The sequence below is a fragment of the Anabas testudineus genome, chromosome 18, assembly GCF_900324465.2.
Source record: "Anabas testudineus chromosome 18, fAnaTes1.2, whole genome shotgun sequence".
Taxonomy (NCBI): domain Eukaryota; kingdom Metazoa; phylum Chordata; class Actinopteri; order Anabantiformes; family Anabantidae; genus Anabas; species Anabas testudineus.
This window is the reverse complement of record NC_046627.1, coordinates 26,350,572-26,369,603: the sequence shown is the minus strand read 5'-3', so window position 1 is coordinate 26,369,603 and position 19,032 is coordinate 26,350,572. Positions and strand designations below refer to the sequence as shown.

General features: G+C 39.9%; 2 protein-coding genes across 3 annotated transcripts in view; one reads left to right on the top strand and one right to left on the bottom strand.

Moving 5' to 3' along the window:
* Positions 1 to 1,662: 1,662 nt before the first annotated feature.
* Positions 1,663 to 11,472, bottom strand: LOC113157814 (endonuclease domain-containing 1 protein-like). Its single transcript, XM_026353433.1, has 4 exons — positions 11,469 to 11,472; positions 10,751 to 10,949; positions 2,486 to 2,780; positions 1,663 to 2,286 (listed from the first exon to the last, which is right to left on the bottom strand). The coding sequence occupies exons 1-4, from the start codon at positions 11,470 to 11,472 to the stop codon at positions 1,663 to 1,665; spliced, it is 1,122 nt and encodes a 373-aa protein (XP_026209218.1).
* Positions 5,915 to 19,032, top strand: part of gigyf1a (GRB10 interacting GYF protein 1a) — a 27,846-nt gene continuing 14,728 nt past the window's right edge. For both annotated transcript variants that reach the window (XM_026352722.1, XM_026352720.1), the window contains exons 1-6: positions 5,915 to 6,163; positions 14,914 to 15,535; positions 15,636 to 15,699; positions 18,024 to 18,153; positions 18,360 to 18,455; positions 18,637 to 18,754. In XM_026352722.1, the coding sequence (XP_026208507.1) occupies positions 15,665 to 15,699; positions 18,024 to 18,153; positions 18,360 to 18,455; positions 18,637 to 18,754 (379 nt within the window). In that variant the 5' untranslated portion in view covers positions 5,915 to 6,163; positions 14,914 to 15,535; positions 15,636 to 15,664. The remainder of the gene's footprint in view (positions 6,164 to 14,913; positions 15,536 to 15,635; positions 15,700 to 18,023; positions 18,154 to 18,359; positions 18,456 to 18,636; positions 18,755 to 19,032) is intronic.

Genomic DNA, 19,032 nt, shown 5'->3' with positions numbered 1-19,032 from the left:
CAGCTGGAGGAACAGCTGTGTATATAGCTAACAGCAAAGACTTAGTTATATCATTAAACAATGTGTGAAAAAAAAACCTCTGATTTTCACTTGTTGGGACTGAATACCTTTTATTAGGCAATGAATTGCATATGATATGAGTTGATACTTGAGTACATGTAACACTGGGAAATTAAAAAGGTTTAAAAGTGCAGCCATGACACAGCATTGACTCGTATTTATTTGTACTTTATTATTTTATTTAGTCTAATAATATATGCAAAATCCTAGTAGTTATAGAAATGTAGCTAAATGTCATTTTTATATTTAGTTAGCCAAATAAACACACATTGATGCTTTATTGGTTCAGCACTGACACATATAGTATAGACATATTTCTGTAGTAAGTACTGCAGTAACCACATAGAGCCAACATAAAAGGTTTGAGTTAAATACAACTTAGTTTGAATTTCTGGATTGTATGAATTTGTAAAACACAACGCAAATCGATGAGAGCAATAATAGATGGGACAGTCGGATATTTTTGGTGCAGAATGATATGCTCGACTAAATAGCACTCTAGCAATGTTACACATTATCAATACTGATGATTAGGATGTTTTTCCCTGGGTTTGGAAACTACACACTTCAACAAAACAAAACAAACAGTGGGTGAGAAGTGGGAAGGACTATGGTGTCTTTTTGGAAAATGTTGGATGTGGTGTTTTGTGGACTTAGCCTCCAATTGATAGTAAAGTCAGAATATTTCAGGCTCTCTTGCTTTAGTTAGTGATTACTGTTTTCTGCCAGATTTATGTGTGGTGCTGTTAGGGGTCCACTGTGCAATATGATTTCCACATTATTAATCATCTTTACTATAAGGCATTCTTCCATAATTTTAAAGTATTTATGTAAATCTAATATTGTCCTTATGTTTTTGTCTCAGTCATGAAATGATGACATTATTCAATTCAAAGTAGACTACCAGTCAAAAGTTTTTGACACACCTTGTCTTTTTTTTTTTCTCCAACATGGTATACTAATACTGAAGACATACAAACAAAGAACACATATGAAACTATGCTGTAAACTAAAACGTGTTGAACTACTTTTTCTAGGTTTTATATTTTCAATTTTTCAAAATAACAGTATTTTGCTTTGACGACAGCTTTGCACACTCTTGTCACCCTCTCAGAATCTCAAATTTGGACTCATTAGACCAAAATTTGATTAACTTGAGTTCTGTCTCTTCTCTTTGTGTTTCTTACTGTAGTATGGATTTGATCAGTGGTTGTAGTAGCACTAATGGGGCTTTGGTATTAACACTGTACCCATCCTTCCTCTGCACAAGACAACTGATGGTCCAAAGCAAATTAGGAAAGACTCGACATAAAAATTTCCCATTCCAGGTGACTATTCAGTGAATGTGATGAGAGAATGTCATGAGTGAACCAAGGCTTAACAAGGCCACTGTGGACAATATAAAATAAAATAAAATAAAAAATACTGAAGGAGGTGTGTCCAAACTTTTGACTGGTAGTGTAACTCCAGTTTAATGTATTCCAAAAGAAGTGAAACCATAAATAATTAACACTGTTTCTATTTAGGTTTATTTGAGCTGGATTTGTTTATACACATATACATTCTTCATCCTTGACTGTTGCTCCAGTTCAAGATGTCCCATCATACTGAAACACTGATTAGATCTCTCCTCTTCTTCCTGAAACGGTTTTCTGAGACACAGCCCTTATAGAAAATAGTCATGTCACTGTCTATGTCTGTCTGGCTCCTCAGAAAGCTCTCCAGAGTCTTCAGGGGGACCTCCACCACCCTGTGGTCAGTCTTCTCATTCAGTGCATAGCCCCCATAACTGGGGAACATATATCTCACCTCATACGGTGAATTTCGGTCAAACCATGGGCAGCAGTATGCCAACCATAAGTGCTTTGGGATTGCTAGACGATCCCTGTTATCTCGCTTAATGGTCGCCCCCGAAACAGTCACCCCTGTCACTAAGAAAGCTTTGCCATGGCAGAAGTTGTTGAGGCGTCGGCGGATGACGTCTAAGTATGGGTTCCAAGAGGTCTCGAGGAAGTCTGTTATTAACGGGACTACATTGGTCAGGGTGTAGGTGGAAGATTTGTCATCTGGCTCCGCTTGGTGAACGTCGGGATTCAGTAGGCCACGTCTGTACTCCACAGCATCTGTGTAGTCCTCCAACACAGCCTGGCTGTCCTCAATCAGCGGGGGAGTGTCTGCAGTCAGGGGGAGCACTTTCATGTTGCCACTCTCATCATCAGAGACCAACTGTACGAAAAAAAAAAAAAAAAAAAGGTGGCATGAATCATTTTGAAAGTAAACTGCAGCCCAGAAGCTATGAAGGAACACTGAAGCCAATGCAACAGTGTTGGGAAACATTACCCCTAATGCATTCTCCTACTGTAAAGGATTCAAGATACAACTTCAGTAATGCTGTCCCACAAGAACTTATGACCTTAATCTGTACCTGAGGCTCATACATCCAGGGTGTGTCCATCCTCTTCTTCCCATCAGATTTCTGAAAGATGTAGGCTGAGTAGAGAGGGAGGCGCCGACTGCTGTCATACAGCGTGACGTAGCGCAGTTTGTCCGCGTACTTCTGGCAGATCCTCTTCAGGTTGGTCCCTTTGATCCCCGCAGGTGGTGTCTGCATGTAGAAAAAATGACTGCATGGTCTGAAGCTGTTTGACACGGTGGCACTCCCCCGGTGGAACATCAGCAGCAGGGAGAAGGAGAGGGTGCAGGTGCAAAAGAGATGCATCCTGATGAGTAATAAGAAAGCAGTCTATTGTCAATCCATGTTTAACATGTGCTGCCACAAACTCATATGTGTAAAGACGTGAAATGACTGTTGGACAGAGAGTCAGTATGCAAAGTAGGAGCAGCTCCAGGTGACTCTATTGGCTGGACACTTATCTGGTCTTATAATATGTGTTCATCCATGAATTTACAGTATCTAACTGTTCTTAAATTTATGGTGTTCACTGTTTTTTTCCTCATCTAAAACAAAAAAATAATGCACTGCTAAACACGTTTATTTAGTATCTCACACACTACTAATTACTGTAAATCTTATTTTTCCTTTGTACTGTGTATTCCTGTGTGTTTGGACCGTGTGTGTCAGTATAAACTATTGAAAAATCACATAAATCTCCTAAAGAAACGTTAACATGAACAAAATTTGTCTCTTATGGTCCTAACAAAACTTGCAGCGTGAGCAGTCATGGTTCCTACAACTAATATGCCCTAAGCAATTATGCAAGATCAGTTTAAGAATGTGCTTTCCATAAGCCTACACTTATCTTTTGTGTTGCATGACACATCTGAGCTGGTCACACCTTTTGCAGACACACTCATATAGTGTGTACTGTATATCTGACAAACACACTTGTATAACTCTACAGAGCTTACCACATATACAGACGGTGGCCCTTGCACATACTACATCCATGCATGCATATATACTGTAGAACTGGACCATAGAAATTTACTACAGAGGAGTTCAGTGAGTTGTGTAATTTATTTTATTTCTTCTTAGACTCTTTAATAATAAAAATGATCTTTGCCTTTGCCCCTGTGAATGTGTTCATTGTGAGCCTGTTTTCTTTCCACTTCAGTTACAGAGTGAAAACAAGCCATCCCTCGAGCCCAAGTTTGTTCAGTCTATTATGAACCTATACCACCACAGTACAACAACCAGGCCCAGTCAGATTACAGGAAATTCCTGTCCATCTTTTGAACACAATCACGTGCACAAAGTGGATCTGGCTGGCAGGGTAAAGACTGTCACTTCAGTGCAAATGTGCAAGGCGACATTGGATGATTAAACAGAAACGGAGGTGTGAAACTGTCTGAATGCTGAGGCGACTGCAAGAACAAGTGTGAAGAGTGCTAAAATTAAGTCTGGCACTCAGGCAGAATTTTGCAACAGTGCCTGGAAAAGGAATCAAAATATGGACGGTTTAAGCAGTGTGTTGAATGAAAGTTTCTCATGCAAGTCTGAGTGAACCCACCAGGCACATCACCAGCATCTGATGCCCTTTAACAACAAGGTCTGGTCCACCTCACCCTCAAACTGCATCCTTCCAGTGGCTGACAAGCCACCAGACTATCTACCTTCCAGGTCAACTAAGACAACAGTCCCCAGTGGAACGAAGACTTCTGCCAGCCACAGTTAAGTTGCTTCTGAAGCAGGAAGCTTGAGGCAGTGATGTGGGATGATGCCATCAACCTTTTTATGAAAGATATGAAAGCAAAGAGATTGGCACTTGCCTGCCTCCTTTCAGTGAAATGTGGATGGAAAGCACTGCTGGAGGTCATCAGTCTTTATTTTTTCAAATTAGGAACAAAATAGGCTCGAAGTAATTAGATTAGACAACCAAATGTCTGTTTCTGTTTACCTTTTCTCTGTAATTTCTGCTGCAAGCTTTTGTCCCTCTTTTTCACATGTGAGTTTTTAAGAAAAATCTGATTTATACTTCATCATAATACCTGATAATTTAATACACCATCCCCGATTTTGGTTTGTTTTCATTCTTTCATTTTGGCGAAAGATTAATTGATCATTAATAAAAAGATCAAATTCACAAATAATCTGATATTTTAAGTAAAGTACAACTCCACATTCATACATAGTGATTGTGACCATTATTAACATTACTTAATATTAAATTAATAACATTAATAGTTTATATCTACATTGTATGAAATTATAATATGCACACACAGAAGTTGTCAATGTTTTCTCCTCATTTTAGCATAAATGTAGGTAGATCGATTATTAAGAACACCTCTAGATCTGCTGGGATCCATGGGGTAGAATGTGAGCGTCTATCGTCCCTTTGTTCCTCTCACTGCCTGTAGCTGTAAAATCTGTAACTTAAAATGCATCCACAGTGTAGAAACAATATAAAATAAACTGCTCTCTTTCTTATGGTTCTGTGCATATTGACACAGTGATAGTTCTGCAACACAAGGCCTCCAAAACACATTATGAAATAATGTAGCACAGTCCTGCAGCTGTTGTAATTTACTATTAGCACCACAATCCGTATGATGCAAAGAGAACATGGGGCTTTGGGGATCCCTGATTAGTGCTAGTCAGCATCCTAGTTTTGTTATCATCTATGCACTGATGCTTCTATACCAACTATTATAATAAAGCATCAAATTGTTTTCCGTTACATTTCATCAGCCTTGTCTTCCTTATATTCCTACGTACTAATTTTATTTGGAAACATAATTTAAATGTATTTTAAAATGTAATGCTACAGTTGAATGTATTAGTGTTTTAATTAAATCTATTGGTGACATTAATTATTTTCAGTTAATTCCAGGTTTAATGATGCACAGATTACAGTGTTTATTATACTATATTATATTATATATTTTACCCAGATCATAGCAGCAGCTGTCCTCAAAGTGACCACTGTTCAACAGCTCCCTCTACTGATTAAACCCTGCACTGCCTCCTAGAACGTACTGCACATGCGCACTTCGTCATTGCCTCTAACATGCTCCGCTAGTCATTCAGTTCACTTTCAAGGGTATAAATAGCCGATCGCTCAAAATGTCTGCATGCATGTGCATTTCACGTACGGTGTTACTGACTGCAAATGTTATGAAAACTATTTGAACAAAGTTGATCCACGTTGAGCTGGCTGTATTCGATGTGCGCCTTTTTTTAAAGTTGCCTGTCGCGCTGGACCAGCCTCACTCTTCTGTCTAATGAAACCCACACGTCTTTAAACGCCGTGCTCAAAGTCAGAGAGTGGCTGCACAGTGCAGCACACAGCGGTGTCCGGGCTGGTCAACAGGGGTGTGTTGGCCGTGCTGCCACCAGGCTACAACATTGGTTAGCCGCTTGTCAATGTCCAGTCACGTGGTGTCACACGGACGGCCATGTTTCCGAAACACAAACAACAAGAAGAGCAGCGACTGGGAGCCAGCAGACACTTAGCGATACGCAGCAGCGAGCGTCGGAGGAGAGGGAGAACAGAATAAATAATACACAGAGCGCGGCTTTGTCGAAGTACGATTCTGTTGAATGAATACGTTTACAGTGTTTGAAGAGACCAATGCATACGATACATTGGCTGTAGACACAGCGTGCAGACGACCAGTCTGGGAGCTATAAACAGAGAAGGTAAGCCTCGGTTCCTCTTTGCAGCTTGTCTTGTAGCAACTGGCTAACGCTAGCTAACAGGCTAATGTCGGCTGTTGCAGCGCGACTGCTTCGGATTCGTCTGTGGTGAGACGAGCGTTTCCGCTGAGTAGTTGTGGCGACAGGTTGCAGCTACAACTCGGTTGTTTCCATCGGTGCGTTTATGTTGTTTACATCGCGGTAGCCCTAGCTAAACAGCGACAGCGGAGAGAGGTGGTCGTCCGCACATTGGCGGAGCAGGCCGGGGAGTCTGATTCCGACACTCCGCCCCTCTCCGCCATCACATCTGGTGTCTTTTGAACCTACCAAGGCCTTACGATCAACGCATACCGTGTGCTAGCTTAGGTAGCAAGGCAGCGATCCCTTGGTTGTTAAGCAACAGAAATATGATATTGTGGGACAAATGTTCTTGTAACAATTGCTTTCTCCTAGTTTTCCTCTTAGCCGAGCGGCTCTAATTAGCTTAAAAGGCGAACTATGAGAACGTGAGTGTGAAGCTAAGGTAGCCACTGAGGGGACATTAGCTAACGTTATAGCCAGCCCGAGCTATTTTGTCTATATGTTTATGTTCATCTTTACGATCAAACAGTTTCGCACGGTTCACTTTGCTGAAATTAGAAATTGATGTGGCTTTACAGTAAACCACAGCATTAACACAGACTGCGTCCCCGCAGCTTGGGATCGTTATCCCGCCACGTTTTATGTGCACAACATTAGCAAATACTTAATGCACAAGAAATCTCTGCAACGTTATTCATGCGTAACCTCACTCAAATGTTCTCAGTGCAAGTATAATCCTAGACAGTAATAAAGCATATTTAGTTTAAATATGTTGGGGTGTGGAGTTTAGTATTGAAATAGTGTCTTTAAACCAAAATAAGCACAAGATGATAAACTATTTTGTAAAAGTGATATGTAATTATATAACATATTCTTCTAGTGTGAAATGCTTTTTTTCTTCTTCTTATTTAAACAGCAATAAGATGCACACATCTTAACTTGTCTTACTGTAATATGTTAGTGCATATTATTTGCATCAAGTTCTAAAAATTAAACTTAATGTCTCATGAGGTCGAATTTTATATTTTCAGCAGTATTGAATTCATTTCCATGTGTTTTGGGTACTAGTAGTTGTTGAAAACCACAGTCCTTTTTAGGGACATTTTCCCTTAGATTCCCCACATAAAGATTGTCACATAAGTCATTCTAGAGGTTGACATAGCTCCAGGTTAAACAAAAACGCACACAACTCCATCAATAGCAGATTAACAGTTTTTATACCTACTGCAGTGGAATGTTATTGGATCTGATTGAACTCGTCTATTGTCTTAAACATGTATATGGCAAAATTGTTTATATTATTGAAGGTGCTTTGAGATACTTTATTGCTCAAAGGAAGTTCAGTTACCTAATAGTGGATTTTCTGTAATTAATTTGTTAACTAAGGAAAGTAAGGCAAAGTAAATTACTGTTTTGACGCTGGTAGTAAAATCTATCCAGCAGTGTTATGAGTAGAGACATTCAGTCTTTACACATTATGTTAGCTAAGCATTAAAGTACCAATAGAGTACTACAAATGATATGTAAGAGTAACTGCACATCATAAGAAACCACTAAATGTAGTGTGAGTGTGGGGCTGTAGATGATATGGGCAAAAACATGTCTCTGGCTTTCTGGCATCTTGGCAGTGTTGACATTTGATACTGTTTTTAAGCATGCACATGTGTGTTATCATTCAGTATTACATATTTGTTGTTGGCCTTATCGGTGCTCTTTCGAGTTATCATTTCTCAGACACAAGTTTTATGCAACTTCTTTTTGGTAGTGGTTGGCTTTACTTATTGACAGTAAGTTTTGACTTAACTCTGTCTGGATTAAGTCAACACAGACATTAAAAAATAGAAAAAATACTAAGTGAAAAGAGAAATGTTTCTCAGCTGTTAAGGATGTTTTGGGGGCTTTTACTGTATAGCTCTAGTGAGGTCACTCAAAGTTTTATTATTGGTATTGTATTTGTATCTGTAAAATTATTAACTGGACAAGATCAGCCAGTTTTAGCTGTTTCAGACATGCATTGCAATCCTGAACTTATCTATGCGTTACACTGGATGGGCTATATTTGAGAATGCTATATATATATATATATATACAGTGCCTGTGTAAAGCGTGCAGAAGGCAGGACACTATGTTTGAAGTATGGTAAGGAAGACAGTGTTTTGCTTACAGCACATCAATGCAGTATCATTGCATGGCAATTGTTAACATTAGCATGAGCTCACAGTGAGTTCTCCAGACACCTGCTGTACTAGCACATTACAGACGTTTGATTAGGAAGCTGGCAGGGTAAAGTTGGTTCAGTGTCTGACCCCACTGCTTTGAACATTAGCATTCTCAAATATAGCCCATCCAGTGTAACGCATAGATAAGTTCAGGATTGCAATGCATGTCTGAAACAGCTAAAACTGGCTGATCTTGTCCAGTTAATAATTTTACAGATACAAATACAATACCAATAATAAAACTTTGAGTGAGCTGGACATAGTTTGCCTAAACCAAACTATGTCCAGTAGATGAGAAAGCATCTAACACAGTGTGAAAGGTCAACTCCGGACAATGTCCAAACCTGATTCTCCAGACTTTGTTAAGGGTTCATATAAGAAAACTATCCATGGCTTAAATTTTGTCACTGCTCCAGCCTTTGAGGTTCAGGATGACATCTGTGTGCAGCCCAAAATGTGTCTTTCTGTCGCAGTGCATTTGCCGATTAATTAGTTAATATGTTGCTCTTAGACATTCTTTCTGTCTAAAGCATTGCAGCCTTCCACATCCATCAGAATGGGGTAAGTTCATCTGTTAACCAGGAACTAGCACCACAGGGGGCTTGTTCAGACTGATGCAACCCTGTGTGGAGAACAAGTTGGAACTGGTTCAACTTTTTCTGTAATGCAATGCTATCCAGCAAGACACCATGTTAGCCAGTAGCTTACATGCATGCATGTGCCCAGTGTTCGTAAATGTCGTATTTCAGATGTTTACCTCGAGGATGCAATGATCAAATGATATAACACTTGCTGCTGGTATCAATCTATACTATACTGTGATTGTTACAAATCGCTGTGTTTTGGGGTCCGACAAGACTTTAAACATAAATCTGTTCCTCTAGGGTTGGAGATATACTTGCTGTTTGCCAACACTTATCCGTAGGTAACCGTAGCCCCATCTGCCCCATTATTTAGATATGTCTTTCCTTACTTTGTGTGTCTGGAGGATTTAGTAGGTTTAACCACAACGGGGAAGACTAGGGCCCTGACCAACAGTATATCTTCCTTGACTTCCGCCTTTGCACAATGTAAACAAAAGCTGGGTTGACAGAAATTAATGTGAACATAACGACTGAGAAAACGGCAGTGCTGTGACAGGTATTTGTGGGGAGACCTGTGTTAATAGTTACTGCTGCTTTTATGGTGATTTAACCAGTTTAACCTCCATCCTCTTTTTATGACTCCTGCTTGAAAATAAATTGCCCAAAATGAACTGGGTACACGTTAGCAACTACAAGGTTTATTTCTATTATCTTGGCATCAAAATAAAGGCAACACTTGAGGTTATTGTAGAAGTGTAAGAATCAATATATATGGGGCATTAGTTAGCTCAGTTGGTGCTCTGGTTGTCTATAAACACCAGGGTTACTAGTTTGATTTCTGGTTCCTCCTGGCTATATGTTGAGGTATCCTTGGACAAGATACCCTACAGTAGTGCTGTCATCTACTGCAGTAGTCTCAACAACAATTTCCCCAAGGGGATCAATAAAGTATGTAATTATTATTGGTAGTATTATTAGTATTTCTAGTATTATTAGTATTATTATTATATCTTACTGGGTCAGAGTAAATGAGGGAAATTTGTCACGCATTAAAGAATGAGATTTCATTTTCGCCTAAAAAATGTGCACTGTTTTAGTGAATATCTCTTTGAAATGATGTAGTTACAACCCTGAACCTAGTAAACCATAATACAACATCTTACCATGAGCTGCACCAAATCTGATGCTAAAAATTTGAAGCAGATAACTTTCACTAGAGGAATACATAGGCAGACTGGCCCTTTGGCCCCATTTGTGCCATTTGAGATTTGTCAGGTACCAACTATAAAACTTATTTTTCTTTCAGTTATGTCAGTATAGAATAACCGTTTTGGGGTTTGTTTTGAAAAATTTCTGAGACAGATATAGCAACCAATTCAAAAAAATCATACAAAGGAAATGCCATTTGACTCCAATTGGAGCTGATTTACTGAGAATAAATCGATAATAAAACAATGGATAATTGTAACACCGCTGTAAAACTACAATACAATAACACACCAATAAAACAACATGGAAAAATAGCCATAGTAAAAACATTGACAAAGTACATAAACAAACATATACTACACGTAATGCATACACTACTTTCTGTTACGCCACTCTAGGAAGCAGTTTAAAGTGAGGTAAAGAGGGACCTGGCACTTCTGCAGTAAATGGGTGTCTTCACCCTTGGGATGCCAGCATCCTGGCACCTCTTGTAGTACCTCCTGGATTGAGTAGCATCAGTCCCATAGTACATTAGCATGCAGGTAGGTGGTGGTGGTGGTGGTGGTGCTGAGCTCTCAGCAAACTCCTGCATTTCTGCTGCAAGCTGCTCCCTGAACATCTTCTGGCTGAGTGGCTTTCTCATGGTGGGGTCATTCCTTCTTTCAAACAGCTCCTTGTGGCAAAGGAAACTATTCACTGGAATATCCACAAAAAAGTTCAAAAAAAGTTTTGTACCATTTAATGGATTTCTGGTGGACACTGTAATAACCAATAAGAGCATCGGATAGATCTGCACCACCCACGTTTTGGTTGTCACTACAACGTCAGTAACAGATATGGCCGTGCTGCGCCACACACCAGCCTCTTGCACTTTCCCCTTGACAGTCTGTCCACTGAAAGCTTCATGCACTGTAGAACACAGTCACTTCACAGTTGTCCATCCACTTTATGAAAAGGAGGTTGTCTTTCCTTATCACTGCCCCTCCCAGTCTTTTTGGGTGAGTCATTCTCCTCAGTCTGTGGAAAACCAAAGCGATTCTTTCTTATAGTACCACAACATCTAATGTTTTTCAGTTTCAAATTTTGAAAGATGGTAGTGCTTGTATAAAAATTGTCCACGTACAGTGTGAAGGCCCCTACCATTCAGAGAGACTGGAAGAAGTTTCATTAATAAGGAGTAGCTCAGGCCCTGGCCTGTGGTAGACTCTCTCTTACCCATGTACACAAAGAAATTCCAGGTGTAGCCTGTTGAGGAGTTTTCAAGGACAAACTGCTTGTATCCCCACTTTGTAGGCTTACATTTACATTTAGTCATTTAGCAGACGCTTTTATCCAAAGCGACTTACAAGTGAGGAACAAGGCAAGCAAACAAAATCTCAAGTCAAGGAGAAACAACATCAAAGCAGAGTGCTATTGAAAAAGTGTTTCTGTTTCAAGAGATGTTAGAAAGAAAGGGTAGAATTTATTTATTTTTTTTAAGTGCAAAGGAAAATGCGGAAGAGTTCTGTTTTCAGCAGTTTTTTAAAGATTGCAAGTGAGGTGGCTGAGCGTGCAGAGATAGGCAGCTCATTCCACCATCGTGGGATCACTGAGCTGAACAGTTTTCCTTGGTGTCGACTGTGTGGTGCTGGTACCACCAGACGACGTTCCCTGGTTGAGCGCAGTGGACGAGTGGGGATGTAGACCTGAACGATTGAAGTGAGATAAGATGGAGCTGTGGAGTTAACCACTCTGTAGGCAAGAGACAGAGCTTTGAACCTGATCCTTGCAGCCACAGGAAGCCAGTGCAAAGATCTAGGCTTGTTCTTTATGTACATTTTCATACTGATGTGGGCCTTGTATGCCATCATCCTTTCATTGATGGAGATGTTTTGATATGGATAGAAATTTGCTTGGCAGGCAGTCACTATCGCAGTGTACATGGGCTTGATTTTGAAGAGTCTGTCATATTGAGCAGTGTTCCTCTTCTGCTTGTCTTCATATTTTTCTGGGTTGCTCAGATGAAGTGACCACAGGATGGCTTCAAAGCCTGTCCTATCTCTACCTCTCTCTTTCACCGGGGAAGGGGACGTTTCTTGCTACTAGCCTTTCTCTAGTAGTCTGCTCTGTGATGCAGACTTGCAAGACTGAAGAAAATTATAATGGCCATAAAAATATAAGAATTCTTTAACATCAGTGCTCCAGCCTGTAATCTCTCGCATGTATTGTATGCACCACAGATGCACTGTAAAGGAGCTGGAAAAGAGAAAGTGGAGACCATGATGCTGTGGCGTCAAATGTGGGTCCAGGGATCCTGGCTGGCATGAATCTCTTCCTGAGTTCGTGCCCTGCCGTTTTGGGCAGGACTGCAACTTGTGTATCCAAAGAGTTAATTTTTGGTGACAGTTAGCTGGCAATATGGAAGGTCAACGTTGGCAATGTGTATGTGATCTTGCATATCCAACTATGTTCTTGACTGCAAGCATATGTCCAGACTAACTGTACTGCATTTTATTGTGTCGGTGGTACCTAAAAACCACAATACAGCCATAGATGGCCTTGCTACTTTACATTAAATATATGCATTGATTGTCCACAACATGGATTGCGATATGCATTTAAGTAACCAGAATTCTTGGGTAATAAGGCATAGAGTTTACATGCACTTTAAAAGTCTGGCTACTGGAAATCTATATTTTATTCAGCACACGAGTAATCTGATTACTCTCCTACATTAACCCCACCACTTCTCCCAGCTGAAAATAGTATAGTGGGGTGTCGGCAGCCTTTTTCCATACACATGCTTTCTTGTAACAAGCTGATTAGAGACTTTGTCACGCATATATGTGGCAGAGAAATCTGTTTTCTGGGAAATCTGTTTTCTCTAATCCCCTATGCCATGGAAATTTGGTTTCTGGTTTGCATATCGGTTAAGAAATCAGCTTTATTGAAATAGCCGACTGTAACTTGGTTACTTAAGTGCATGTAAGCCCACAGATTAACACCACCAGGTGTCACATCACGCAGTGAATCACATACTGCTGTTTATGTGGCTGTTTACAGTCCCAATTCTAAAAATGTTGGGGTGCTATCTACATAAAAACAAAATGCAAATCAAATTACATCAAATAATAATAATGCAAAAATTGCAAATCTCATAAACCTATATTTATTCATTCAACATCACATTTGAAATAACCTTTGATAACAATCTAGAAGGTTTGTCTCCCATAGTTTCCAAAAACAACAGAAGTTTTTCTTTGCCACAGACAATTTTAAATGAACTTTCACCCAGAGAAGATGGCAGCACTTCTGGATCATGTACATATGTGGCTTCTTCTTTGTATAATCGAGCCTTAACTTGCATTTTTGGATGGCACAATGAACCGTGTTTACATACATTGAATTTTGGAAGTATTCCTGAGCCCATGCAATAATGCCCATCAAAGAATCATGCCTGTTTTATTGCAATGGCATCTGAGTGCCCAAAGATCACAGGCATTTAATATTACGTTGTGGCCTTGTCTCTTGTTTACAGAAAAAACAATAATGACCTCCATGTAAAGGTTTTGATAAAATTGCTACTCTCAACTTTTGTTTTTCCGAGTTATGTCACCACGTCATGCAACTCTATGGACATTTTATCAGCTTACAGCATAGTTGTAATTGGGTAAAGCTGATAAAACTGCTGATAAATTGTTGTTTAAGTCAGCAGTACTAATGAACCCGTGCTATCAACTGAACACTGATCCTAAGACGGACACTAAAGTTCAAAAACATGTGAACATGCATATGATTTGCTAATGTCATGGTTCAGTTAGTCAGTTTAGGTCATCTTCTGTAAATTAATAGGTTGATTGTTAAGTGCTGTATAATTGTTCTGATTGGTCTTAATTAAAATTGTATACCTTTTACCACCATTTAGTCTTTAGATTAGATTACCATCCACAGAATAATGGATCAGATTGTAAACTAAATATTAAAAAATGGGTGATGTTAAAGCGAAGCTGGTTGGTCTGGTGATTGTGGTTAGAAATTAGGAAAACGTGGTCTTCATTTCAATTAACCACAGTTATCCATCAAAGGTATTCAAGTAGCTTTCACTGCTAACTGTTCTTAAATTTAGCTAGAGATCATAGTGTTTATTGTTTGCATGTATAGATATTAACTGTTGAGTTGGCTGGATGTTGGTTTGGCCGCCCTGACATTTTCAGGAACTCTCCCCAACCAACTGCATGGGTTAGGAGCAGCTGGATCACAACAAATCACTCAAATAAACTCCCTACATTTCTGGATGGAAAATCTCCTGTGAGCAGCAGAAACACAGGGCCATGATTGAGCACTAGACTAGAAATAGCTTGGCATTTCATTTATTCAGTGAAGGAATACCACTGTTTTTCTCTCAGCTCAGTGTGCTGTAACAGATTGATCAAATTGGGCCGCTACCTTTGAGTGAAGTCTAGGGCACGCAGCAAAAATAGTTTGTCAAGGCTACACAATGGCAAATCAAATTAGACTTCCTTTCCTATCACAGTATAGGCTGACTGCCAAGCTGTGAGAATACATCTCACTGGCAGTTAATTTGTTAAAACTTTTGAACATTACTCCATCTTTCCTTTAATTGTTTGGATTCTCTGATTCCTTCTCTCACGTTCTGTTTTCTCTCTTGTCCTTTTTTTAGTGGTGCAAAGGGTGGAGCACAGAAAATAAAGGAGTTACCTGGAGGGTCTCCGTCAATCCACATTTCAGTTGGCGCGAGAGGAAAAGGCACGGAGGGGGAGAGAGAGAGAGAAAGGAGAGGACGATTGCAAGTCGCGTCTGCTCTTGGCAGCTGATCCAGCAGCCTGATCCATAGTTTTGGCTGTTATTTTGTTCCTGCATCAGCTTTTTTGATGAATCGGTTCATATTTTTAACTTCAATGTGAGATATAACTGCTGTAAAAGGAAAAAAAAAAAAAAGAAAACATTACTAGCAAGAGTGTTTTATTTTGTTCCATCATCAATTTCCAAGGTTCTTTTTGTTTGTTTTTTATTTTTAACAACCCTTTTCGGCTGTGAGTAGCAGGAACTTCCATTCTCCAAACTGTTGTCAAACCCCCTTCCTTACCTAGTTTGGACCTGATAACCTGGTATTCCTCAAGCACCTGAAACTGGCAGCTATTCTCTTTGTGTCTGTGTGTTTGGGGAGCTCTGTGACCACAGCTTAAGCACCACTCAGCCTTCTAGTCACCTAAGCCTAACTAAAGCCAGCCAGCTCTAGCCTGGTCCAGATCAGTCCAGCCTGCTCCGTTCATCTGGACAGGGTAAGGCAGTTGCATTTATTGCTTTTCATTCATCCTTTTTTTTAATATATAAGTTTTGCTTGGATAAAAAAAATAAAATGAAAATTGTTTTTCTCCTCAGATACTCAGTTCTGTGTGGACGAGAGGAATATGACTGCTGAGACTCTTAACTTCGGCCCAGAATGGTAATTTATCTGACTTGTTTGTAATTTCAGCCCAGCTTAAAAAGATTCCTGAATACACAGAGACTTTTCAAATGTACTGTTATTCTGAGCATTATTAGGTTTAGTGGTTTACAGGAATCTTGGCTTAAATCTAGTCTAGTCTTTTACTTGTGGATACTAAATAGGCTTCTTGAATGCACCTATGAAAATTGCAGTATCAATTTAAAGTACCTTTTTATGGACTAAAGTGTCATTCTAACCAGATGGTTAGTGAGTGAGTGAGCCGTGAGAGTTAGTGGATATACTTCTCTATTTCCATGCCTAAATTAGGAATCTAACATTGATAGTGGATTGTGTCCATAGCATTCAAATGCAATGGAAAAATGTCCTATATTCATGGAGATGGATTAATAGTCTTTTAATGATTAGGTTGGAAACTATTTTTTATGACAGACTGAGCAATTTTCAAGGAAACAATCCAAGTTTTTGCTTGTTCCAGTTTGTAAAATACAGCATTTGCTGCTTCTCCTTAGCTTATATGATACTAAACTAAATGTTGGAGTTTAGACTCATGGTAGGAGAAAGTGAGCTACTGTAAGTCGCCACAGCTAACGCGATTTTTGTCTTTTATCTAAACATTACCAGTCATTAGCCAAGGGGATGATGGGCAGATTACATTGGTTAATTGTTAGTTGCTTATTTGACTAGAAGACGAACCCACATCATCCTTTGCCATTATCAAACCAGAAATGTATATCAGTAAATCGTTACGATCCACATGGAAGTAACAGTAATAGTCTGGACTTCAGTGGGTTTTTAGATGCAGTTAAATGCTTTCAGTATCAGCCTTCACAGACAGTTTTCTTTTGTAATCAGTAACTGTGGCCCAATCGTTTCACCTGAAGTCAGAATGTAGGTATTGTTACAACAGGGTTCTGTCCACCTCTGCCTGTGACCATTTCTCTTTCCCCGTGCTTCTCTGTGAATGTTTGTGTAGCGATTAATGGGGGTAGGGGGGCGTAGTCTAGTTTGGTAGCTCTCCATCTCTAACAGCCTGTGTCTGCTGTGTGCATTCTTGGTGCAGTGCCAGCCTCGCAGAATATTTCTCTCTTTACACATCTGCAGCTGCTTTTCTCTCAGTGGCCATTCTCGTCCACTTTTATCCTTCTACTCTTTTTAATATAGCTACAGAGCGGCCGGTTCATGCACTCATCGTGTACAGCTGTCTTTTACAAGCCTTTTAGCGTTATAAAATTATCTAGACAGTTTGAGGTTGTATTGGCAGTAGAGTCTGGAGATATTGTTTGTTTGTCATTGTGGTAGAATCCAGATTGGAAATAAGTCTGCCACACATTTAGGTGTAAGTATCATTTACTAGGCCAGGAACTGTGCTATAAATCTTTGGAAAATGTAGATGCGTCTGTTTTGATAATGGGGGGGAGGGGGGGGGGGGTATATTTGCTTTACGTAAGTACTACTAGATACAAAAAGGCAAAAATATTTGGTAGTACCCCACCCACTGGCATGTTTCCCCAGCTATCGACTTATTATGCATATCAGTCACTGCACCACTTATTTGTAACCTCGTTGATATGCCACAAGCTGCCAAGTGGTCTTTCACTGTGCTTTCCTTTACCTTTTACACCGCACACCCGGCTCCACATCTCTGAGTTACATATGGTTTTGATGTGGGGCCTGTGAGTCAATGACACACTTTGTAAAGGCATGTGAATGCAGCCATTGTTAAGCAGCAGGCCTTGGAAGCTGGCCTGCTAGTAATAGCTTTTTAAAATGAAATCTTGAGATTGGAAAGCTAATATACTGTATTATCTGTGTTGAGCCAAGTGTATTCAGGGGGACCTGCGTAGGAAGATGGGTGATTTATTACTGAACATTCTGCTATTTTTTTTTTCTACTGCAAGATGAATTCTTTTAATTTTTTCTACAGTTTAGATGAAAGAGTTTTTGCCACAGTTCCAAAATACTACTCTCCCTCTCTTTTGTTCTTTCATGCCAGTAGGGGAATGTAAACTAACTTTTTCTTTTATAAGTAACAATTCTACATTATGTGTGAGCTCAAGTCAGTAAGTGTAGTTTTAAATATTCAGCCTGTAACAGCAGAATAGCACCTTCATAAACACTGTCACTCGAGCTGCAGCCTTTATTACTGGTTGAGGCGATGAATCCTGTTCAAATATTTATGGAGATTAGAAATTTATAAATTTTGGGGAAAAAAACATTTTAACCAAGTATTTTGAAATCTTAACACAAATCTGAAATGAAATATTGATGTAAAAACTAGCAATTTTAAATCTTAACCATTCCTTGTGCTATTCTTCACACAGGCTCCGTGCACTGTCCAGTGGGGGGAGTGTGACGTCCCCTCCTCCTTCCCCCGCCATGCCAAAGTACAAGCTGGCCGAGTATCGCTACGGCCGAGAGGAGATGTTAGCACTTTATGTCAAAGACAACAAGGTTGGTGGGGAAGTTTGTCTCAACAGTAATGATTTATGTTTTGCAGTAGTAGTAGTCAATGATGCATAAGTGATCAAAGTAGCATGTAATATAGCTATTAAACTTTACTTCCCATCCTTAAAAATGAGAATATGTTTACATCAGTTTTTGAAAGTTGCTGTAAGTTTTGGAAAGATGCAATTTAAGGCGCCTGCTGTTGTTCTTAGGTCCCAGAGGACATGCAGGATAAGGAGTTTGCTGCTATTCTGCAAGAAGAGCCCATGCAGCCACTGGCACTGGTGCCTCTCACTGAGGAGGAGCAGGTCTGCCACACATGTTCACAAATAAAATGATACCTACTAACACAGAACCGCTTCGGCTATCGTGTGGTATACAACGATGCACCTCAGTTCCATAGCAAAGCCTGTGTTGGTGGACAAATGTGGCTGCGAGCTCACATTCCTTACATTCCTCCCTTTTGCTCTTTCCGTTCTCTCTCGGCAGAGGAACTTCTCCATGTCTGTGAACAGTGTAGCGGTACTGAGGCTCATGGGAAAGGGAGTGGGTGGAGTTGCCCCAGCTGGAGTGGTCCGAGGACGAGGGGCCACACGAGGCGGTCGAGGTAAAAACAAAATACAAACACTCCTTCCCAGTCACCAGTTAGAAGAGAAACAGCAACAAATAAAGTACAGTAGTGATTCATCCTAAGTGCACTCATGATAAATCCACAACCACTTGTGCTAAAGCTACGTCCAACAGCAACAGAAATGGAGCCCAGAGCTCTTGGCTGAAAGTACAATGGCTGTTATCCATGGAAAACAGTTTATTCAAGCCAACCAGTCAAGTGTTTATTTCCCCTTTTTCTTCCACCATCTTGATGCAACACACTTCCTCTTGGCC